Source organism: Micromesistius poutassou (assembly GCF_964030765.1).
Source record: "Micromesistius poutassou genome assembly, chromosome: 10".
Lineage (NCBI taxonomy): Eukaryota > Metazoa > Chordata > Actinopteri > Gadiformes > Gadidae > Micromesistius > Micromesistius poutassou.
In genome coordinates, this window is record NC_140280.1 from 18,833,157 (window position 1) to 18,857,855 (window position 24,699).

Genomic DNA, 24,699 nt, shown 5'->3' on the forward strand with positions numbered 1-24,699 from the left:
CACGTACGTATTACAGAACATGACATAGTCAAATGCAAACGACTAAGTTCAGGTCTTGGTTTTGGTTTCACCATCGTTGTCACGTTGTTGTCCTCTCTGTTAGGTAATGGCACTCTGAACAAGCAGGCCGGTGTGGACTTCAAGCAGCTGTCTCTTCTGGCCAAGATCAATGAGAACCAGTCCGGAGAGGTCAGTCAAGTTAACTTTATAAGAACAGCCCTTAATCAAAGTTACAGTCTCAAAGGACTTCACAGGCCCCCCAGACGAAAACCCCACTGAACCGTATACTTTAATTTAGAGTCGCCGTGATGCACCATCATGAAATGAAAGTCCACGCACGGCCATGGCATTAATATACGTTGTTGTGCAGTAATGTCGCCGTGGACACGTTCACGGCACGGAGTTCATTTGTCACGTGTGTAACACGAGACAAATCACTGTGTGAACCTTGTGTGAAGGCCATGATTACATCATTTTTGGTTCACGCCGACCTGCGCCATTCACACATTGACTATAAATGGTTTAAGCTTCCTGAGTGGCAAGGAAACACTCCCCAAATCCAAGGGAAGATAACTTGAGAAAGAACACAGCAAAAGGAGTGCAATGGGTGCAGAATATGCATACAGCATGAAGGTAGCTGAACAATCAATACAGTATCTCCATACCACGGTAACTCTTTGCCCTTCTGTCTGCTCTCATGCTGATATTGATGGTGATCATTCCCGCTCATCTCCCTATCCTGTCTGTCGCTGCTGTAGTTGTGGCAAGGACGCTGGCAGGGAGAGGAGATCGTAGTCAAGGTGTTGAATGTCAGAGATTGGACCACCAGGAAAAGCCGGGATTTCAACGAGGAGCACCCTAAACTTCGGTAAGTAGTTTAGGGGACACAAAACTACTTGTGATCATGTTCCGATAACGCTAACGATTCGATTTATGATGCTTTCTTATGAATCTGGAATGTACTTTGTTGAGATGTACTGATGCAATGTATGTACCTTATTTTGTGATTCATCTATCTACACTCTGCCTGCTGGTTTTCTTGTAAACTTGCAGCGACATTCCTAGCCCTGCACTGAATGTTTATGTATTTACTTTGACTGTGATTGTATCTTGAACAGCCTCACTTATAAGTGGCTTGACTCAATGTTAATGCAATGTAATGACCACCAGACTGTAGTTTGCCGGAAGCTGCCAAGCTTCTCAAGCGTGTTGTGTGTTAGAAATTGTGTGTTGTTAATGACCATATCATACATTGATTGACAACAGTAATTAATACTAATCTCTTCTCTTTCTCTCTCTCGCTCTCTGTCTCTATCTCTCTCTTGGTAGAATCTTCTCTCATCCAAATATTTTGCCGGTTCTTGGCGCCTGTCAGGCCCCTCCCTCCCCCCATCCCATAATTATCAGCCACTACATGCCCTACGGGTCGCTCTACAACATCCTGCACCAGGGAACCAGTAAGAAAGCTTTTTGCTATTGGACACTTCAAGGGAGGACCCCATGTTCGCTTGTAGAGTTCCTTCTATATTCGAGTAGAGTTACTTCTATGATTGGAGACCTGTGCTAGTTTGGTTAGGGTCTTGTCAGCGAAATAAAAGTAAATAGATGGCCTGAGGCTATGTTCTAAACCGTCCTCCCTCTCCACCTCCCTTCCCGCTTTTTCTCTCTTGTCTCCCCTCCTTGTGTACCGTGTGAACTTCACTCCCCCCTCTCTCTCTTCCCTCCCTCTCTTATCTCATCCTGTCCTGCATCTGCCCTGTCCCCTCTCTCTCTCTCTCCCCTCTTCCCCTCTCACATCTCTCCTACCTCTCCTCTCCTCCTATCCTCTGTCTCCTCTCTCTGCCTATCCTGCCCCTTTCCCCCCTCTCCTGTTCTCCTCCTGGTGTCCATGGCGACGGCAGCACTGGTGGTGGACCAGACGCAGGCGCTGAAGTTTGCGTGGGACATCGCCAGCGGCATGGCCTTCCTGCACACGCTGGAGCCAATGGTGGCCCGGCTCCACCTCAACAGCAAGCACGTCATGGTAGCACACACACAATTGCACAGATGTGCACACACACACACACACACACACACACACACACACACACATACACACACATGCACAGCATAACCATATAATCATCTTCTCAACCTCAGTCACATGCTTGGTCATCGTTGAATTGCTTTTTACGTCATCTCTGGCTTTTATTTTGGTTAATAATACGTCTGCAGATTGACGAAGACATGACGGCTAGAGTCAGCATGGCCGACGCCAAGCTCTCCTTCCAGTGTCCCGGCCGCAGCTACTCCCCCGCCTGGCTGGCCCCCGAAGGTACACACCTTGTCTTGTGTCCCGTGTGTCGATGTACAAACTAGCTATTTCCACCCCCCCCCCACACCCCCCCCCCCCCCCAGACTCCCTGGCTACTTCTTGGCTAGTTTACATTTATTTATGTAGTGCTGACTAAACACCAAAGGCCAATGAATACTCGTGTGGTGAATTGACACCGTAGGTACAGCGCGGGTCTCTTAAGTCACGTGACCGCAGAGGCTACCTTCGTAGGTCATGTGGCGAATTGACACCGTAGGTACAGCGCGGGTCTCTTAAGTCACATGACCGCAGAGGCTACCTTCGTAGGTCATGCACAGCTCTCCATGAATTTAAATGTATTGGTTTTCCCAGTTCATTCAAAAATAGACAAGTCGAGGAGGAGGTTCCCGTATACTTTCAGTTGTGCGACTCATCATCCTCACGTCATAAAAGACCACCAGATGCCACTGAACAGTGACTTTTAAGCCGACTATGCTTGGGCCAACACACGAGTACAATTGACCCTTATCCGGTGTCTTCACTATGTCTTGACCTTTAACCCCCCCCCCCCCCCCCCACACCCCCCTCTCCCCGTCCCCAGCCCTTCAGAAGAGGCCAGAGGACATCAACAGGCGCTCAGCAGACATGTGGAGTTTTGCCGTGCTCCTCTGGGAGCTCGTCACCAGAGAGGTCCCCTTCGCAGATCTGTCCCAGATGGAGATAGGCATGAAGGTGTGTGTGTGTGTGTGTGTGTGTGTGTGAGAGAGAGAGAGAGAGATAGTGTGTTTGAAATATATACTATATATAGAAATACACACACACAAAAAAAAAAGATATTTGTGTGTGTGTGCGTTTGTCTGTGTCCGTGTCTAGTAGGGGTGGGAAAAATAATCGATTCTTTGATGCATCGCGATGCAGAAAAATGTATTATGTATAACAAATTTAAAATATATATTTTTTATTATATTATATTATATTATTTTTTATTTAATTTGTTCGCCTGCTGCAGAGCGCTACAGTCAACTCCTTTCTGCCTGCGGGTTCTCTGCGCAGAGAACCGACTTTATCTAATATAAAATATTAGATAAGGTAATTCATCTGTTGATTGTCTTTAATGATCATCACACAAGTAGGAAGTGATTAGCAAAGTCAGATGTATATATTTATTTTTGAAAATCCCGCATGGAAATGTACATTAAAAAAATTGTTGCATCGAGATGCATCGATAATCGTTTTATAATCTAATCGTTGACCTCTGAATCGGAATCGAATCGAATCGTGAGGTGCCAAGAGATTCCCACCCCTAGTCTCTAGCATGGTCTAAATGTGCCCCCACTATAACCTTAATATCCACCGTACGTACCCCTTTCCACAGGTGTCCCTGGAGGGTCTACGGCCCACCATCCCCCCGGGGATCTCCCCCCACGTGTGTAAGCTGATGAGGCTGTGCATGAACGAGGACCCGGCCAAGAGACCCAAGTTCGACATGATCGTCCCCATCCTGGAGAAGATGCAAGACAAGTGATGAGCCACACCGCTGAGTGTGACGTTAGTGTACAGGTCTTCCCCCCCCCACCCCCACCCCCACCCCCACCCCCCCTCTTCCATGCCCATCCTCCCCTGCAGGTTTGAATTGGATGGAGTCGACTTTGGTTAAGATAAGATGAGATGAGATTAGACTTGAATAAAAGGATGGTTAAAATGCATAGACGTTACAGCAGCAAACCCAGAGAAAGCACTGCAAATTAAACGGGATAGGGGTAGGATAACAAGAGGAATAAAAAGTGAAATGGCAGTAGTATGTATACTTCATATATGCACATAACACCACCAGTCCCATGGGGAACCCAATTCTGATATTGACTCACGCTGTTGGTGATATTGAATGAGATATTTGTATTAAATTATATATTTTTGTCTAGCTAAACGACAAGAAAGTACATGTTTCATGGGGGTCGGGGAGTGATGTACAACGGCAACCTTATCTTACAGCTATTTTTCTACCAAACCAATTTTTGTGTATGTTTCAGCTTCACTCAGATCACGTATCTGCTTATGGTAGTGTAAATAATATAACTCACTACTTAAGTCACTGCTATGGCGACCCCAAGGGCATGCCATGCCTCTGCAGCATTTTGCCACTTTCATAATGAAATCAAATGTACTGTCATATGTATTTTCAAGCCTGCCCAAGTGTCAAAATGTCACAAAAACACACAGTATTAAAATTTGTATATTTATGACAATGCTCTGTATTGACTCATATTTGTGTGGTAATTTACCTGTTGTAGGACTAAGTTCGAGCGTATTTAACTGTCTTGCCTGTGGATTTGTATCGGCCACATTTGATTTAAGAGGAAGTACATGTCAAGGCTTGGTTATCTTTTTGAATAAGACAGTAGACAATGTTTTCATGGATGGCTGTTTAGAATAGATTATGAGTAGAACAAGACGCAAGCAAAGCATCTTTCTGCATCTCACTCATGTGCACCATGGAACCGAAGCATGTACATTTTGTATTGACGAAGGAAGGACAGGGGTGCGTTGTCACGTGATCAGTCAGCTGACACCCAGGCTGTGTTCAGAAAGCCTGATGGTGCGTGTATAAAACTCGCCGCTGAACTGAAATCACCGAGATTCGCACCTGGGGCAAGAGAACACGTCTTTGCAAACAGTAACCGACCCCATATCTGCTCACCAGGAGAGGAGCAGCCCACGCTGTGTGAGGTACACAGGCCTTGAATAAGCATCTCTGCTTTGGTTTCTCCGTACTTTAGCCTCGTAGTTTGAATTGCATACCGGGTTGTGGAAGTCACTTGTTTGTTTGGTTGTTGTTGTTCCATTACTCGGGTTTTATTTTTTTGTGCCGACATTTATGCAGATCTTCAACAAGAGAAATCCACGTTGGACGATTGCTTGCAGAAGAAATGAGGATATCCGCAGAGTTGTCAAAGTTGGCCTTCATATGTGCCGCAGTCGTACTGTTGTCGGTCTTCGTGACCACTCACCCGGTGGAAAATGGCGAGAAACCAAATCCATTACCTATGGAGATGTTTAGCCTCTCCGGTCTCGGATTTAACTGGAAAAACTTAACCTGCCCCGTCTGTAAAGCCTTCTTTACCATCCTAGATATTGCCTTGCTGGTAAGTGTTGTCTATGGGTCTTCAATACGATACTTTTGAATGTACAGCTATATAGGCGTGTGGCAAACTATCTATAATATGGATGACCTGGGCATAGACTGTTCCATCATGTTTGTTTGTTTGTTTGTCTGTCCCACACAGACGGATGAGAACGAGGAGCGCGTTGCCCGCGCCGTAGGTGATGCGTGCATCCGGCTCCATCTTGCCGATGCGGTGGTGTGTCGCCAGATCACGGAACTGTTCAGGAGCGATTTCATCCGGGCCCTGCAGTACTCTCTGCTGTGGCCCTCGGAGGCGTGTGCCCTGCTGGTGGGCCCCTCCTGTGGGAAGTTTGACCTGTATGCCCCCTGGAACGTCACCTTACCCAAGGTCCCCAAGCCGCCCGTCACGCCGCCCTCTCCACCCCCACCGGGCTCACCCCAGAGCAGGGTGCTCTTCCTCACAGACATCCACTGGGACAAGGTACCATGGTGGCCGTTTGGAGGGTGATCTCTATGATGGGCAATGAAATGTCATTGAATTCAGCATGTCCTTTCAAACAGTCAAACTGCAGTCCATTAGCAAAGCTGGCTACTTTCTCTCTGATGCTTCCAATTGTTAGCTTTTAAGGCCATATCTGGATTTTCATTGTACAAACACAAATGAAGATATGCTAATCATGTTTTCATGACTTGGGATCAAACCACAGGTTACGAAATGATAATATTGACTCCCCCAGCTCTAGTCGCTTGGCTGCAGTAGTACTGCCCAAGTTACTCAACCTCAGCCATCTAGTTCCCCATTTTAGTCAGGAGACCGTCTGAGTAGATCTCCAAAATATTTGAGATTAAAATGACGACTACCTTTTTAACATCTTGTTAGAAAAATAAAAATTTTCGCATCTCTTTTCCATTTATTTTCACTAAACGGGTTATGTAAACGGAAGATGGTGACCATTTTCTGATAAAAAGGTTTTCCTTGCTTGAATTGGCGTCTTTTATGATTTCAGTGGTGCTTTTATGGCTGGGGAAGATTGACAATGTATAATCTTTGTGACATTGCAACTTGGCCAGTACGAAAAGTGACTGGTTCTCTGAAACGCGTCCCGTTATCCAGCCTCTCCATTGGTCTTGTGTTTCTCCTGGGGTTCCCTCGGCAGGAGTACGCAGCTGGGAGCAGTGCCGACTGTAAGGAACCGCTCTGCTGTCGCAAAGACTCCAACGCCCCTCTGTGGTACCACCGGGAGGCTGGCTACTGGGGCACCTACAGCAAGTGCGACCTGCCCCTCCGCACCGTGGAGAACCTGCTGGAAGACGTGGCCCGGACTGGGCCCTGGGACTGGGTGTACTGGACTGGAGACATACCGGCGCACAACGTCTGGTCCCAGACCAGGAAGCAGCAGCTGTTCGAGCTGCGCATCATCTCCAGGCTCATCCACAAGTGCGTCACGGGCTAACGCATGCAAGTGTCACGTGCTTGTGTAGAATGCTAACGCAGTTGGCTAATGCAGCAGGCTAACATAGAATTATGTAACCAATGGAACATTAGTATAGTGTTGTTGGGTCAAGGAAACATGTTTTTGGCTAGTTTGTTGTGACTACTACCCTAAAGCAGTCATAACCCAAGTAAATGATTAACTGCGTACTACAAATTCTAACATGCGGCAGTAACCCGTTTCCTATAGGCTAGGAAATGAGCTACGTTGACGTTAACAGCTGGTGACACTTGTGTTTTTATGACCGTGCCCTGCGCAGACACCTCGGTCCGAATGTGACGGTGTACCCTTCCATCGGCAACCACGAGAGCACGCCCGTTAACAGCTTCCCTCCACCCTTCGTCCACGGAAACCGATCCTCGGCCTGGCTGTATGATTCCATGGCGGAGGAGTGGGCGCAGTGGCTACCAGAACAGGCCCTGAGGACTCTCAGGTGATTATTTATTTCCGTTACTGAACAGTGTTTTTGCAAAATGTGTATGAAACGAGAACCATGCTCTGAGTCCTTTGGTTCATTCCAGAGGTCCACTTCTGAGCTACTTGTTTATTGACTTTACACTTACACCACTGCACTCCCAAAGAAAATATCTTTCATGCATCTTCTCCCAAATACTTGCTTGTCTAAAAGGGCTTTCATCTTCCTTGTCTTTCCAGATACGGAGGCTTCTATTCATTGCTGGTCCAGCCAGGGCTGCGCTTGGTGTCCCTCAACATGAACTTCTGTGCTCGGGAGAACTTCTGGCTGATGGTCAACTCCACCGACCCTGCCAACCAGCTGCAGTGGCTGGTCCACATTCTGCAGGGCAGTGAGGACCTGGGCGAGAAGGTGAGGTGGGGTTGATGATGGGGTTAACGTTTATAATGATGGCGGGGTAATGTTTGCAGCTTTCATTTGAACTGGTGGCATGAAGGATTTTGGAGTGGGACTGAGGGGCATATAGGGGAGGAGGATGTGTATTAATAATTCATGATTTTATGGGATGCTAATATGTGCATGTCATTGATGATTGAAATGTTGCACGGATGTCTATCAAAGTCTTTAGTATTTTATTTGAATAAGCCACAAACTTCTACTGGAAATTGGCTGTCAAACTGATTTTTTTGTGTTTTTTTTAAAAACAAACTCCTTTTGGCACAGGAAGTTGATATGTTCACACATTAGTAAGAGTAGGAGGAAACATTGACTAACACACAGCCAACAATATATAAAGTAACCCACAAAGTATTCTTGCAGTTGCTGCACTTCCACTCGTGTATCATTATTCCACAAATTGTATTATGCCCTTTTTATGTGATCTGTTGGGGAACAATTGGCATTTTCCGCTAATGTTGTCAATGGGCGTATCAGCCCTTGCCTCAGTATTTGGAGGTCTTTGTTTTGATGGCTTGTTTTACGGTCCAGGTTCACATCATTGGTCACATCCCGCCTGGACTTTGTCTCAGTAGCTGGAGTTGGAACTATTACCACATCCTCAACAGGTAGCTTCGCCTGGCGTTTGTCTTGGTTTGCATGTAGCCTCTCGCCGTTGCCTCTTTGTCCAGGGTTGCAGTGTAGCTTCTCATGGGTGCACGTTCTTTAATGGTTGCCCTGCAGCTTCTCATAGTTGAGTCTTTCTCAATGCATGTAGCTTCCTACAGGATATAGGCTAGTCTTTTATGGTTAGCATGTAGCTTCTCATGGGTACAACGCTACTGTTTTATGGTTAGATGTTAGCTCTTATGGGTAAACTTTATTTTAATGTTTTTGTTCATGGTAAGCATGTAGGCTGTTGCTAAATGCAGCATGATATTCATGTTATCTTTAGTGGCCATCTACTTTCTCTTCCGTACGAGAAAGTGAAAAGGACTCATTGAAGGTTCATTGACCTAGACCCCCTCAAGTTCATGTAGTCTAGCACTTTCATTTCAGTTTTAGAGAGGCTATATATATCTTCAAGTACGTTTTTCTCCTGCACCCCTCTCCAGATATGAAAGCACCATCACGGGACAGTTTTTCGGGCATACCCATGTGGACGAGTTCCAGATGTTCTATGATGAAGAAACGATGACTCGGCCGGTGGGCGTCGCCTTCATCGCACCTAGTGTAACCACCTACATCAACCTCAACCCAGGTGAGGAGCGCATCATCTTGTTCCTTCTTAAGGGAGCTAGGTGGAAGAGTCTGAAATTCCCTCTGGGTCCTGGCCTGTTTGGTCGTAAATGATGGCCTGCTCGGGCTTGTGCATTCAGAGCGCTTGCGTGCAAGCACTGTGCATTGAGACAATAACAAGCCTAAACCAATCCCAGAGTTATGGAAGAACTGAAATTGTTGCCATTAGCCGCACTCACTCAGTCTCTTCCTTCCTCTTTTATGTCAAATTCAGCTGTTGAAATACAGTGAATGTCCGAATTAAGTTATTTTTACAACATGTAAAAAATCCTAAAAGGCTTGGTGTGAAAGTTATTGTTTTAGGAATCACAATTTACTTGGTTTTTAATATTCATGAAGTGGGAGCCGTTTAGTGGTGAATGTGTTGGACTCCCAGCCAAATGTCTGGTGTTCGATACCCAGTGTCCACAGACGGGATTATAAATAAAAGGGTATCGTTTTGTTATTGCTGACTCGATCCATCCTCCAGGCTACCGGGTCTACTTTGTGGACGGGAACTACAAGGGCAGCTCTCGGCTGGTCCTGGACCACGAGACCTACGTCCTCAACCTCACCGAGGTGAACCACAAGCAACCCGGCTACGGCGGCGGCGTCTCCATCCCCGACCCCAGCCCCAAGTGGAGCCGGCTGTACCGGGCCACGGAGGCCTACGCGCTGTCCACCCTGTTCCCCTCCGACTGGGACGGGCTGCTGCGCACCTTCGTGGACGACGACCGGGTCTTCCAGAGGTTCTGGTACCTGATGCACAAGGGCCACGTGTCGGCGCCGTGCAAGGACACCTGCAAGACGTCCCTGCTGTGTTTCCTGCGCAGCGGCAAGTACGACGAGTTGCAGCAGTGCGACCTGCTCAACAACTTCCAGGGCGACATGGCGATGGCGGCGAGGAGGACCTTTTGTTGACTCTGGGCCAAAATGGACACTGGTTGGCCTGGCACGGAAATGTCTTTTCCAGACTAACGTTTTCATATGTTCAGGTAGAGTAGTGTGTGGGAATATTAAGCATCAGGGTAGCTCTGCTTGAAGCCATGGATTATTTCTTGTCAATGGGTCTGGTTTGTGTATGGCTGAGTTCTCCACGGTTTCATAAATTGGGTGTTTACTCTTGGTGAGTTAGGTGAACTTTTTCATTCTTCAAGCGGCTGCGGCTTGACGGTGGTAAAATTATCATTTAAATTATCAGATTTTGAAACTTAATTCAACTTCCTTATTTAATCACAGCCAGGGTTAAACGGTTCGGTTTAATTGGCCTGCTGGGTGGTTAAATGTTGAGCAGGTGGGCTCTTCCACGGCCAATTTCGTTTAGTTAAAATAAAGCACAAAGAACATGTGAATTGAATCATTCACTTCAGAAAATATTTTTTTCTCCCATGAAGAGAATAGTTCATAGTTCATCAATAGTTCAAAATATATGTATTGCACATGTCTCACGTGTCTCACATGATGCCAGACAACAGAATCAAATGTTACGCTTGCTGTACGCCGCCTCGTACAGAACGGCACTCGTCTTCCAGGCCTTGAACTTGGGTAGCGACTCTGACTGCTGTATGGAGGCCGGCCAGGGTCTTGACGCGCCTTCCGCTGCTATGCAGGACCGGGTTTGGGTTGGTTTTACTGCAAATCGGCCGTCCTTTCTACAACCCAGTTTGAAAATGTTTAACCAAATACAGTCTTCGGACAAGCATCTTTCACACCAATGTTTCCCTTTCCCCTTTCCTGCACTTTAATCTAGTATTTAATATATGTGGTTAATTCTATGAACTTGTATCATTAAAAAATGTATGTTTAAAAATGTTTGAGCCAGAAGTGCCGTGTAAATGTGATAAAATGAATGTCAAACATGATGCTTACTGTATATAGCAGTTTTTTTTATTGCAATTATAAATAAATCTAAAGCAATATCACATTGTCTTATACTTTGTTTCACTCAGGTTGTCAGGTGGTCCTTTTACACATTTTGTACAAACTAGCTTGTTAGATTGTACTACTTTACAAGCTAGTTTGTTGGGTCTCTTTGGGTGTGCAGCTGGATTTACATTTAAGGAAAGGTTGGTCTGAGGCTGTATTACATTTTACTTTGGTCTTTGGAAAAGTAAAGTACAATACTTTGCTTTAAAGGTGACATACCACCAGGTGTGAGTGATTAGCCGTTACAAGCCATTTAGAAAATCTGCCCCTTATGACATCAAGGTGTGTCCACCTAGATGTATGACTTGATAGATCAGCAATGTTTGTTGCAGTCCACTGGGTAGGATGGTAGACTGATCTATCCAGCGCACGTCTAATTGGACACGCCCACTTGTGATTTTCAAAGATTTTCCGATTTTCAAACCTGCTTGTAACGGCTAATCATACTCACCTGTTGGTATATGTCACCTTTACAGTGGTCTTTTACATATCAAGTTTCTCGAGACTTTTGGCATAGAATATATATTTTTATTTAATTACAAAGAACATTCTAGTATACATTTATTTTGCTTTGATTACAAGCATAACAGTGCTGATTCATACTTCACGGGGGTAGACGATTCTTGTTTCATACTAGATGAGGGACAGTGACTTGGAGTGATTTGGAGAGAGAACACCTCGTTATTCAGGCTCTGAGAAGAGCAGTGTGACGCCAAAATCTTCCTTATAGAGTTCCCAGGTCTTGGGCTTGTGAGGGTTGTCCAACTCCTCCCTGGAAAGGTACAACCTGGGACGACAAAGGAGTTGGAAGATGAGTCATGCGTCTTTCATTTGTATCGTCGTTTAGTTCAATTTCTACAGCCGAGGGGTTAGCTTCTTATGGTGTATGATAAGTAACAGTAAAGATCAAAATTGAAGTATTACTTTTTTTCTCATAAAATAAAAGATAAGTTTGTTGTCCTCCCTTAGAACACACAATTGAACGGAATTTATTGACGAATGAAAAATAACATGCAAATACAGATGATGTGGAAGATACGAACTTGTTATCTTCTACGAAGGAGGTGTTGAACCAAAAGTAGAAGGGACAGTCTTCATATCCTTTAGGCAGACCCTAGGGATGGGTGGAGCACACTCATTAGAAGTACTCAGGATTATTAGAACAGTCCACAAAGACCCATGCCGGGTGTGAATTGGGATCCATCAGTTCACCAGCATTAGATGATAACACTCACAGCACTGGATTCAAACATGACTTTAACGTCGCCTTCCACCAGAGGGCCCTCCTGCAGACTTATGACCACACTGTTGCTGCCTACGTCAGGAAACACCTGGGGGGGGGGGGGGGAGGAACACGTGCAGCCTCTGTTAAAACACGAAAAAGTTATATACTATACTATAATATAATAATATTATCCAGGAGGATCTAGTACAAACCACTTAATACTTACAGTACAGCCTTCCTGTTTGGCACACACACATTTAAACACCAGCTCCTTCTTTAGAATGACCTTCACCCTTAGGTCACTGCCATCACCTCGCCCCACACCTGAGTAGAGACAAGCCCAAACACAACCCTTCACCTTCCTGTGCACCAGGCCATTCCGATATCTTCAAATGGAGTGGGATGGACAAAAAGTGTCAACAATGGGAATATAAAGGGGATTCTAAATAGCCTCTCCAGATGTGACTTACAGCAGACTTGACAAAGACCCTACAGCACTTGCCCTCATGTAAAGTGGCATTATAGAGAGAATATTTTAACAAATGGGGAAGTTGACAAAATAGGAAATCGTGGTATCAGTGTCTTGGTACCTTTCTGTACTATAATCTACTATTTAACCACGAGTTCATTCTGACTTAGCGCTGCATGTCAACCCCTTATCTGGACCGTACCTGCTATGGAGTGAATACGGATGCTCTTCATCTTGAGTCTCTGAGGAGGAGGAAGCTGTCTGTCGAACTTGTTCTTCATGACCTCATAGTAGCCTACGTACCGGCTCTGAGTTTGAGAAGAAATACACGCGTGAGCACAAGAAAAGACCAAATAACACCCTAAACCCATCCCCACATGACCCACCAACATTCATCCCCTACACACAACAAGAGCCCACTAACCTTGCAAACTCCCACTAACCAGTAACTACCTGAGCCTACTAACCCTAATCCACTTAACCATGTGACCTTAACCACCAGCCCTTATCCACTAACCCTAACCCCCTTAATATACCCCGATCGCCCTAACTCACTATCCCTAATGTTATGAATTTTAGTCCAGGAAAGGCCGCCGAGACAGGATCGCTTTTAACTCACTTTATTGGGTTAAGGTGGTTGGTCTATTGTCTATCGTCTATGAAACAAAAGGAGAGGGATCGTATATAACACGCGTGGAGCGTCTCTAAGCTTTACATCTAATCGATACGCCGCCCAAGAGATTCTGACCTAAAACGGCGGAGTCCGAGTTAAATAAGAAGGTAGAGGTGGGCGTGTTCTGTGGCTTTAAAAGCCCGCCCCCTGGTTGTGCAGCAGTCTTAAGGCTCATGTTATGCCTACTCAGTATTGTGGCTATGGGAGAATATTATGGCTGAAATATGTTACACTAACCCACAAAACCAAACCTAATAACCATGGGCCCAAATCCCTTCCCCACAGCTATTGACTTTGCACAGTCATTCATTAATTAGACCCTCGTTAAACGCCATGGAGCCTTTGTGAAGCGCTGTTCACACGGACGGCTCCCGACCTCACCTGAGAGGGAGTCTCTACGCCTTGGAACTTGGAGCTCTGGCTCCTGTCCGTCCTCCGTTCCCCAAAGTAGTCCAGGCTCTCCTGGGGAAGGGAGGGTGGAACCAGGGGCAGTCAGGGTCTACTCGGTGACTTGGCTTTTATGACCAGACTTTATGGTATTTATGTTGTGCCATGGTGGAGGATTAGGGCCACACATAAGAAATTGAGTTCTGACTTTAATCTCAGAATTTCATAGTTCTGATTTTAAAGTAAAAATTGTGAGAATAAAGTCAGAACTCAATTTCTTATGTGTGGCCCTAATCCTCTTCCGTATGGAACGGTTAAAGGGCACTGGAGAAAAAATAAAAAATAAAAAATAGTGACCTACCTGTGCACTCTCAAACTGGTCACTGTCGATCAGCCATGTGCACACCAGAGTACCCGTGCGCCCTGTTAAAATTCCGGCAACGGCATTGTGAATCATCTACAGCCCTCGACCAGTCGAAAGGCAATGACTACCAGCGGCGCGTTCACATTGACGCGGTCGTTTTGCACACAGTCGACTGTCGATAAAGAAAGGTTTACGAGGTTTCTCTGAGGTTACCTTTCCCTCCTTTGCAGTGAATAGCGATGATGTTCCTGGAGTCAGCGGCCATCCACTCCCTCACGTTGGCGGTGTACTTCAGCATGTCCCTGGGACGTGAAGGACATCGAGGCACCGCGAAACCAAGCGGTGGACCGGCAAAATAAAGAGCACTTTGAGTGGTGGTCTAGTAGTGACACCAAGCCCAAAAAGGTACTGGATTCAATTCCCTAATGTATGTGGCTTCTATCTGTTGGCATCATTGAGCTAGATGCATCCCTGCTACCTGCTCCTTAATATATCTCAATTCACTGTAAGCACTAGTCTGCTAAAATGATACAAATATGTTTGCATGTGAGCTTTGGTAACATGTGCTAAACAGAAAGGACACCCACGCCCACAGACTTACTCCAGAGAGGGAACATTGTGGTCATCGATGAACACTCTCTCCACCCGGTAGTGGAAGAACTGCGGGTCATAGCCCTTCTCACCTGGAGACAGAGGGGCATAGAAAGGCTGCAGCACTAGAGACACGCATGACAACAGACATGAACCAGGAGCAGCCCGATGGGAACTCACTGCAGAGGTTGAACACTCTGTAGTGGTCTTCATGTTTGGTGTCCAGGAACCTTGCCACCTCCTGATATGAAGAGAGAAAGGTGCATTTATTTTCTGTCCTTTCCTTGTTTTCAAGGAAGACAGAAAACTTCAAAAAGGGCCTTAGTATACCACCAAGTGGGATGTTGATGAGCAAATACAAGCCATTTCAAAACGTGGGAGTGTCCACCTAGCTCTGCGAGAAATAGATTACGTGCCAGTCTAGCAGTTGGACTGTATGAACTAGTAGGCTGATCTATCCATCGTACATTTGGGTGGAAGCTCACTTGGCTAATCAACATTTACCTTGTGGTAAGCTAGGGGCCCATTAATGTTTGACAACCTTACACATACCTCTTGCATGATTACAGAGATACACGTGTGTGTGTGTGTGTGTGTGTGTGTGTGTGTGTGTGTGTGTGTGTGTGTGTGTGTGTGTGTGTGTGTGTGTGTGTGTGTGTGTGTGTGTGTGTGTGTGTGTGTGTGTGTGTGTGTGTGTTCCCCCTTACCCGTATGGGGTTCCTATAGAAGGATTGTTTCCCAGAGGAAGGGAAAGACATGGCAATCACACGATCTGTGGAGAGAGAGAGAGGAACCCGCGGTTCATTTTTATTATTCTTTATTATTTTTTTAGTATTCATGTTATTTATTTGCGGGAACGTCGCCACACCTACCCGTGACATAGGTCAGGTCAAGGTCAAACCCATCCTTACGATAGCGTCGCTTGTTCTCCGAGACCTGATCAAAACAGATCACAAAGGATTTACACACACACACACACACACACACACACACACACACACACACACACACACACACACACACACACACACACACACACACACACACACACACACACACACACACACACACACACACACACACACCATGTGTGTGTTACCATGGAGAAGACCTCACCATCCTCCTGGTGACCTTCTCCAGCTCCTTCCTCTGGGACACCAGCCGGAACACCCTGATCAGGATGACGATCCTCAGGACGCGCAGGAACGACAGCGCTTTGGGCCCCCTGAGCAAACAAACAGGTGATCAAACACACAAATACGCATGCCTAAAATCCTACAGAAGTGAAAAATCGATCAAAGCCGTTCCATTCGTGTTCTTCAAGTAAAGTAAATCACTCACTGAATTGATCTCGATCTGCAGGTGCTCAAACTAAAAGTCGACCCCCCGTAAACCTACTTTTAACATTTTAACGTTTGAGCTATACGCATCCAACCCCTAACGGCCCGTGAGACTGTGGCAACCAACAAACTCAAACACACGACAGCAACGTCAGAAGGTGTAGACGGTGGCACACATGTACCATCGCACGGAGGGAAACGGAGGCCGGCAGAATCAGAACCAGGCGTACCTGTGATCGTCACGGTCGCCGATCAAGTCTAAGATGGTGTAGACTACGGAGACCCCCAGGGTGATCACCACAATACAGGCGTCAATGATGTTCAGTTTGGAGCTGAAATACACCTTGAACCTGATGCAGGGACACAGCAGGGAGTAGGTTTTACATGCAGCTGAAACACAGGAGACCCAACACGGGGCCTACTGCATTCTCACAAAACCACGGCTGGGTCATGATGATCCCACGGGAGTTTCTAGACAGAGAGACATACTGACATAGAGAGAGAGATAGCGAGTCAAGTGTATCCCCGCTACACTTTGACTTCCTGTTCACGCCTTCCTGTTGATGACACAGCAGAGTGAGCGCATTCTACGCGTTTGACTCATTCTCTGGAACATACACATTTCTCCCCTTCAGACACACTGTATTGGCCACTCATACAACCAACACACACGTGTGGAAAGAACAAACAAACCCACACAACCACATCCGCACGCGTCACAATTGCGCACACGTACTGTCGATGCTTTGCACGCAGGGCTATAACAGTAGGCCCATTATCATGCTCATGTGCGAGCGCTCGACCACCCTGCATGGAAATAACATGCAAACAAACAACTGCAACTGCATGCACAGGGTTATCTCCTGCAGCATCTCCCTCCGGCTCTCCCTCCCGTACCCTTCCACGTAGACACGGAGGAGGACATCCACCAGGAAGAAGATGGAGATGGCGAGAGACAGGCTCTGCAGGGCGTCTTTGGCCAGGCTCTCTCTGGCCAGGCTGAAGTCCGCGATCACGAGCACAATGTCCACCACGATGAGAACCGCACCGAATATACTACGGACACGTGGACACACACGCAGATGCGCGCGCACACACACACACACACACACACACACACTGTGTTTCTGTGCCTTTTCTACTTGTTTGATTCGTTTTTTTAACCGTCACTGCTTGTATCATGTTCTGAAGTGCAGAGCTTTATCATCATCATTATAAATATAAAAAACGGCCATGATCCCATTTTGAGTCTCATCTCGTGCTTACCGAAACCCAAAGGACATAACGAATGGCGTTATCGTCGTCCTGATCTTGCTGAGGAGAAGGAAGAGGAGTAAATGTTAAGCAGAGGCGAGAGGATAATAAACACAACCTAATGGTTCTGAACTCCATCGTCTACAGTCTACCAATAGGCGTCATTAAGCATGATCATGCCCCCTACAGGAGGTGCACCTGAATTCACTGCAAATCCTCTGCTACATGACTAAATACTGAATAGATACACAAGCCAGGCTGGCTTACAACTCGGTAGCCAACAACTCACTTGCACAGAGTATCTTCTTCCTTTTGGAAGTCCTTTCCATCATCAATCTCCACTTTAGCGTTCTCCATCTTGTCAACTGCCCTGTTTACAGACAGACAGACACACAGACAGTTAATAGAAGAATCAATACCTGCAGCATTGTTTGTTAAAATGCAGTGGAAATAGCGGCAACAGTCCTTCTATGAAAGGTGGTGGTGGTTTGCTGGTCGAGTCGCAGCTGATCTTATTACCCATTGGCATCTGAAGGTTGCAGCCCAGGGCTGAAGTGCACGGAGGTCATGGTCCACTCTAGGCTGTCTGCTGAAAGACGGATTCATTCATGACAATTCGTTAAAGATCGGAGCAACGGTGTGAGTGTAAATAGAGGAAGATCAAATCTTCACCCGTGTTGCAATAACAAAACAATTGGAATTAGTGAGCACGTCAAGGATACATCACTTTACGATCAAAATGAAATCGATTTGAGTGAATGAATGAAATCCCCTGCGTTTTACTGTGAAAGTAAGTAAGACGTCACCTACCTTATTCTTGTCAAACTTTCTCTGCCCGTTTGCTCCTTTAATGCCGTTGAGAGGATCTCCAACTAAACATTATAACCAGAGACGAACTTTTAATTGAACACCCGTCCAGCCTGACACCGTCGTCCGTGATATTAAAGGAGGGAGGTCTTGTGACTTATTGTGCAGAAAAATACAAGAGGAGCGCAGTTCAAGGGTTAACCGGATAGTTTTTCCCCCATCTATCCTCTCTGCTCCGTTGCTGTTTTTGCAAACGTAGCGGTTTCGAACTTCCTGAACCGCAAATTGTTGCTCAGCCCTTCTTCTTTTATCGCTTTCCCGAATCTGTTTGCAGCGCTTTGACGTGCGACTGGGGACCAGCAGACAGGGGTTAGATAATCTTTGGACAATCAAAGAACTCGGTTCGTAGCTTCCCTCTCGCTGCGCACCTTTCTTTTCCAGTCCACATCTGGTTTTAATAACCAGAATGGCCTGTCTCAAACTGAACAGACTCATTCCCATAGTTGCTGGCTGTTTATTGATTTGCTATTTGCTGAACCTGTAAGCATATACTATTTATTATATAAAAAATAATAATGTACAGTACAATAATAATAATTCAATGGTTCAAGGGATTTCTTTTTAAGTGCAATTTTGCCGTTGGGGAGGGGGGGGGGGGGGGGGGGGGGCTAGGCTGACTTCCCATATTGGGTCTGTGTAACAAACCATGTGGCCCCTTGGTTGAAAAAGCATCACCAAAGATCCCTCTAGAATGGCGAAAACGAGAGGAAGGTGCCCTCTATGCCGTCCCTCCATGCCACAGTGTCCCAAACGGGGCCCCCTCCATGTTTTCCCACATGTAGGAGGGCTTGTCATGTAGTGCTGTAACAGGTACAGGTACAGGTGAGAAACCATGGAAAGGGCATACATGAGGAAGTGCCCAGTGGGTGCTCTACTGATGGACGACTGGGCCTCCAGTGGAATAATTTGATGCAGTGTTGTGCTGTACAGGTTGTCCCTACACGCGTAAGAGTGCGGGACGTGTTCTCATGGATGCTCATGGTCTCCTCAGTTGGAGAAAATAGAAGAGGAGCCGCATGGGCGGTAAGTAAGTGGATCAACTTGGGGTTCCCTGCAGGTGCCTTTCTGATAAAAAATAATGAGTTTAGTGCCCTCTGAGATGCCCTTCAAAGTGAGGAAACACGATGAAGTGCCCTAGCAACGGAGTGAGAAAATGTGTTGCTGTGCCCTCTCCACTACAACGGCCCCCCAGGGCCAGGCTTCCCCAAAGTGGACGCCGCCAAATACTTTGATAAGACTGAAAGGTTACCTTTTATTTATTTTTTTATCATAGAGATGTGGTTATACTTTTGATCAGGATAGCCTGATATTATAATGTTAATGTTAATCAAGGATGAAGACTATTCCATCATACTGGCCGCAGCCTGCACCACATAGCTTTTACGCGCTGGTATAGCATGTCGTGCAACGGGGCCCTTTTCTGTTTCTTCGCCCCTGCCCTTCAAACAGCCTGTGTCCACCGCACCAGCGTGCATGATTTATAGTGGGGAATATTTCGAAACGGATCTGAAGTCAGCCACACGTACAGGTTATAATGCGGACCATGCAGAACCGAGCCACCTATAAATAAGACCGATCCCATCGAACGGACAGGAACGCGCCCTGCACTCTCTCCAAGGTACGTGCAGTTGTTTCAGTCGAAATATCGTGTAGGCTATATTTTCAATATGTTTGTAATACGCAATATGTTTAGGCCTACTTATAATAAAATTGAACATGTTTCTTCCCACAGATATTCAACAGGCTTATCTAAAATACATTGGACAAGCATGCTTTTGCTGCTTCTTCTGTCTCTGGTCAGCCCATCTCTAACCTCACCGCCTCATTTCCCAGTATGTATCTTATTATGTTATTCTGGTTCTTATTTTTTTTTTTAACTGCGTAACATCTTAAATGATAGGCAACTAGACCAGTTGACTTTTAATTCGTTTGAAGTTGTTAAGTTCATACATTTAATCAATTATTAATTGATACATTAGTTAATACATAAAATAGCAAAAATGTTAATAGGCCTACAAATATCAATACTCTATATCCCACTGCTCCTTAAGCTAAGGGATTGCGGATCGCCGATGGTTGCGCTCAGAAGCAGCGTCCGAGAGCTGGAGTACAAGGCGCTGATCGGGTCGTGGCAGATCGACCACCTGAAGAGACACAAGTACATCCGGCCCTACCGACCGTCTCTTTCCGAGCGGGCCCAACACTCGAACCGCACGGAGCCAGGAAACCCCCACCCTGGACCACCAAACCCTCTTCTGCCCCCTGCTGGCAGCGTTCTTGTCCACGACAAAGGTGCTAATGTGAAAAATATAATATTTAATAATAATGATCATATATTCATGTAACAATATATTTTATTATCAGCATTATAATTATTATTAATATATCATTATTATTATTCATATTGTATACGATTTATTTACCACTGTTATTTTGCAACTCAAACTGCTTCACTGAAAATCTTTTCTTGTGGAAAACTGCTTTCCACATAAGGCAAAGTATGAGAGCCCAAAGAAGTCATTTTATAGTTCACCTTGTCTCCAGACTGCTCTGAGCTTTTTGACAGACTCCGCCCACCAAGTGGCTTCTACCGGATCCGGCCCAAACTGGACCAGGAGCCGTTCCTGGCCTACTGTGACATGGAAGACGGAGGGGGCTGGACCGTGCTCCAAAGGAGAAGACATGGCAGAGTGGACTTTGACAGGTACAGTCTTTGCATGTGTTGGTTCCTACACAGCCAATAACACTCATAGGTTGGATTCCTATCGTATCCAATTGAGCTTGGTTCCTTAAGCAAGCCTAACTCTTTGGTAACCCGTGTTCCTATGTAGAACTTTATGTAGAACTTAACACTGCTGTAGGTAAGTAATTCATAAAGAGAGAAAATGCGAAACAGAGAGAAAGATTTTCTAACTAAACAACCCAAAACACATCCCCCCCCTAATTTCTCCATCATTGAGAACGGTTGCATTTCATGCACCTGTGATTCCCCAAACCAACCAGGGAAAGGCTGCTCTGATTGGTCAGAATTGACCTGGTAGCAGTCTAGAATTTCACATGACTATGTCATTCTTTATCATAATTTAAATAATAGCTCTTGAATCGTACCTACAGCACCTTTTAAGTTCTAGGACCATAGATTGTTAAACAATGGTTATTTCCCTTCTTATTTTTTACATCCAAAGTTTTATTTTCTAGAAATTCCTGTTCATCCACTATAGGTTATATATGCTTCAAGGTTGCGTTGGTCAAAAACATTTGATAAATAAAAGTTGGACCAATAATATGTAAAAGATATTATCTCCAACATGTCATTGTGTTTCTCCTGGGCGCGTTGCAGAGATTGGGTGGACTACAGAGATGGGTTTGGTGATTTCAAGAAATGGAACGATGAATTCTGGCTCGGAAACGAGCACATTCATGTCATGCTCTCTGGAGGTACATTCAATACAAATCTTTATTACATATGAAGGTAAATTAGATGAATGACGTAATTAGATACACACTCCTCTTTGACTTGATTGATCTTGAGGGCTAATTGGTTGAAGCATATCTTATTATATGCCAATCACTACATTCCTCAATAAAGGAATGTATTTTAATCTGAATCCAGAATCCAGAATCAGAAGCTTCAATATGAATATTGACCTGAATCTGATTCTGAAATACAATAACAACTACACCAGACCCCCAGAGTATGAGATCCTTGTAAAGGGGGGGATATTATGCCAGGTGTGAGTGTGATCAGCCATAACAAGCCGTTTGTAAATCTGACTTGTGATGTCACTATCTTAGTGACATAATCAAGTAACAGTTTCCACCTATGTATGATGGATAGATAAGCAACATTTGCCACAGTCCACTGCATAGGCTGGTAGATTGATCTATCCAGCATACACCTAAATGGACACTCATTTGTGATGACAATTTTCAAACGACTTGTAATGGTTAATCACAGTCACTCACAACTCGCATAATATCACCCATTTAAAAGGAGCTGCCTAGATGTTTAGAGTAAGTTTGTGTTAAGAAGAACCAACAGATGTGCGTGCGTGCGTGTCGGTCTATTGTGTGTGAAGGGCAGAACCTGCTCAAGATAGATCTGACGGACTGGAGTGGCCAGACCAATCATGCCTTCTACCAGAACTTCAGAATAGCTAATGAGGAGGTACATTAACTTTTTTTTTGCTGATGGTAGGCCTGCTTTGTGGAAAGTACTAATCTGTCAAAGTAATCCTGAAAAGTAACACAAACATTTATTTGTAACAACAATACCTGAGAGTAATTCCCACTTTTATTATGTAAAATGACCAATTACTTTAATCTAATTAATGTAATTCCTCAATTTAAAAAAAGATGAGTGATGTGCGATTGACGGCGTCAACTCTTGCTACATACGAATGAATTCCGTCGGCAAACAGGTTTTGTTGACTTTCTATTACAGGATAACTATCGTCTGCAGTACGGGCAGTACAGCGGGCGTGCTGGCGATGCTCTGACAGCAGGGGGCGTGATGGAGCAGTGGTCCGCCTGCGTCAATGGCATGCAGTTTAGCACCAGGGACCAGGTACACGACGATAACCCACCTCCAGAGCAGTTCTGTGTTCTGGGTCCAGCGGTATTAATGGACAAAGAGCAAAATAGCCACCAACATTGTTGACAATAACAACAACGTTGGGTCCTTTTGGCAGGACAATGACCGCTTCCTGCAGGGTAACTGCGCTAAAGAGAACATGGGCGGCTGGTGGTTCAACAGGTCGGTGATGTTTTCACTCTTACGGCTCTCTGATAGCTCTGCTCGCCCCCACAGTATCTCCTCTTTCCCCCCTATGATCCCGCGCCTCTGATCTGTGGTCCTCAGATGCCACACAGCCAACCTGAACGGACGGTTCTACCGTGGCGGAGAGTACAAGGGACCGAACGACAATGGCGTGGTGTGGGGGACCTGGAGGGGCCTGTGGTACTCGCTCAGACACACCGCCATGAAGGTCCGCCCCTTGGCCTTCCTGGACAGCGGCGGCAGTGGAGATGGATAACGCGTAACTGATCAAACACCTGCTGACATTTACCCGACTGTTATTTTGCTGTGGCTTTTATGTTTCTGTGGACTTGTTGGTGGGTGTTGTTGTGGACTCGCCACAGCGTTTTGTAGCTTTGGAGGGATGCACCTATGGAGTTGTGTTGCGATGGGCTCGTGTTCCGGCTATGTTGAGACGCTATGGAGATATGGTACTGAATATTCCAAGTGTTATGAGGAATCACATGGCATCACATATCATACGTTTATTTTAATCACGTGTCGTAAAATCATTCACTGTTCCCTTTCCTTTAATCTTGGAAGATCCCAGCGTAAAAAAATATTTTCTTCGGAGTGTATTATTTACCACGCATGAAATGGACTTTTAAATATTAAAAACAAAGAGCATCAAAACATTGACTCCCTGATATTAATATTTTAATTGTTGATAATATGATTCAACTGCCTGGTATGAATTAAAATAAACATTAAATAAACATTAATGTTACAAGAGTAGAATATGTGAGCTGAGGCAAAGAAACATTCACTCTAAAAGGTTCTCATGGCAGTGGACTAAAACAGGTCAAAATGACAATGTTAAACTAAAACGTTGATGTCTTCCCTAGTTTGTCTGCATGGATAGCATTTGATTATATAATACTTGCAGCAGGGCCTGTTACTGAGAGAGCCAATCGTTTTGGCTTGTTGAGTATGTAAAAAATATATATCACCAAATGCAACTGCCATATAAACTAGTGGATCATAAAATCATGTCCTAAATGCTCTTGGCATAAGACATAGGGTCTGTCTGTCTGACAAATCAAACTAGAAATTGCAGTGAGTGTAGTGCAAAATGAGGTTAAAAATAGGTTTTAATAAAGCCACATAGTTTAAGACGTAAAAAAATGTTAACTGGCTTAAATCAAGATCAGATCTTTTTTTTATTATCCTATGCTGGAAATATTTAAAGGCTTGGTTCTAACGGGTCCACGGACCGGCCCCGGGGGTTGGAAATCGCTGATCTAGGGGTCAAGCACACTTGTGAATGAGCTAAAGACAGTGTTGTGTAAACATTAATAACTATAATATACAATTAAACATATAATATTAACCTTGTTTATATCATTACTAGTCAGTTTACAAGGAACTGTTTAAATTCCTTGGACCTAAAGATACCTCCCTTCCTCTCCCTAACTAAGAGATGTTAAGATTACATTTGCATTCCCACTGTAGCCACAAAGTCTAATATTAAGGCTATGCCCATCTTGGTCTTGCAGCCATGTCCACTTCACCCATAGTTTATTGCAATTTAACTTGGGGCCTCTACGAATAGTCAAATCTCCTATCCTTTATGCCTCCTTTCCTTAACCTTTGTGGAAAACGTCATCGGGTCAAGGAGAGATGAAAAGGTGCTTCCTTTCGAACATACGAAAAGACCGCACTGTTTAAAATGAATTCGACTCCACTTTTCCTAACCAACTAACCATCACTGCGCGACGGCGGGTATTGCTGACCTCTAGCGTCTCTAGCGTGGAACTACAGTTTTCC

General features: G+C 45.2%; 4 protein-coding genes across 5 annotated transcripts in view; 3 read left to right on the forward strand and 1 right to left on the reverse strand.

The window, feature by feature from the left end:
• ilk (integrin-linked kinase) overlaps positions 1 to 4,527 on the forward strand; it is a 9,282-nt gene extending 4,755 nt beyond the window's left edge. For both annotated transcript variants that reach the window (XM_084473951.1, XM_084473950.1), the window contains exons 6-13: positions 1 to 3; positions 104 to 189; positions 759 to 868; positions 1,330 to 1,457; positions 1,902 to 2,023; positions 2,215 to 2,314; positions 2,895 to 3,025; positions 3,669 to 4,527. The exon at positions 1 to 3 is cut by the window's left edge and continues 81 nt beyond it. In XM_084473951.1, coding sequence (XP_084330077.1) covers positions 1 to 3; positions 104 to 189; positions 759 to 868; positions 1,330 to 1,457; positions 1,902 to 2,023; positions 2,215 to 2,314; positions 2,895 to 3,025; positions 3,669 to 3,818 — 830 coding nt within the window. In that variant the 3' untranslated portion in view covers positions 3,819 to 4,527. The remainder of the gene's footprint in view (positions 4 to 103; positions 190 to 758; positions 869 to 1,329; positions 1,458 to 1,901; positions 2,024 to 2,214; positions 2,315 to 2,894; positions 3,026 to 3,668) is intronic.
• Positions 4,528 to 4,882: 355 nt separating this feature from the next.
• smpd1 (sphingomyelin phosphodiesterase 1) lies at positions 4,883 to 10,964 on the forward strand. Its single transcript, XM_084474589.1, has 9 exons — positions 4,883 to 5,020; positions 5,175 to 5,436; positions 5,578 to 5,898; positions 6,575 to 6,855; positions 7,170 to 7,343; positions 7,565 to 7,736; positions 8,313 to 8,389; positions 8,876 to 9,021; positions 9,529 to 10,964. Exons 2-9 carry the CDS (start codon positions 5,221 to 5,223, stop codon positions 9,957 to 9,959), a joined length of 1,818 nt encoding a protein of 605 aa, XP_084330715.1. The 5' UTR covers positions 4,883 to 5,020; positions 5,175 to 5,220; the 3' UTR covers positions 9,960 to 10,964.
• Positions 10,965 to 11,470: 506 nt separating this feature from the next.
• Positions 11,471 to 17,850, reverse strand: tpte (transmembrane phosphatase with tensin homology). The gene is made up of 18 exons (XM_084473810.1): positions 17,787 to 17,850; positions 17,557 to 17,637; positions 17,280 to 17,327; positions 16,911 to 17,069; positions 16,244 to 16,363; positions 15,790 to 15,898; positions 15,546 to 15,609; positions 15,381 to 15,445; positions 14,854 to 14,914; positions 14,684 to 14,765; positions 14,296 to 14,384; positions 14,080 to 14,141; positions 13,713 to 13,793; positions 12,861 to 12,966; positions 12,416 to 12,513; positions 12,200 to 12,295; positions 12,008 to 12,078; positions 11,471 to 11,751 (listed from the first exon to the last, which is right to left on the reverse strand). Exons 1-18 carry the CDS (start codon positions 17,834 to 17,836, stop codon positions 11,646 to 11,648), a joined length of 1,548 nt encoding a protein of 515 aa, XP_084329936.1. The 5' UTR covers positions 17,837 to 17,850; the 3' UTR covers positions 11,471 to 11,645.
• A 1,833-nt stretch (positions 17,851 to 19,683) lies between these two features.
• fgl1b (fibrinogen like 1B) lies at positions 19,684 to 23,232 on the forward strand. The gene is made up of 9 exons (XM_084474602.1): positions 19,684 to 19,752; positions 19,867 to 19,966; positions 20,186 to 20,426; positions 20,679 to 20,838; positions 21,475 to 21,572; positions 22,214 to 22,302; positions 22,579 to 22,701; positions 22,826 to 22,890; positions 22,996 to 23,232. Exons 2-9 carry the CDS (start codon positions 19,904 to 19,906, stop codon positions 23,168 to 23,170), a joined length of 1,014 nt encoding a protein of 337 aa, XP_084330728.1. The 5' UTR covers positions 19,684 to 19,752; positions 19,867 to 19,903; the 3' UTR covers positions 23,171 to 23,232.
• The last annotated feature ends 1,467 nt before the right edge of the window (positions 23,233 to 24,699 follow it).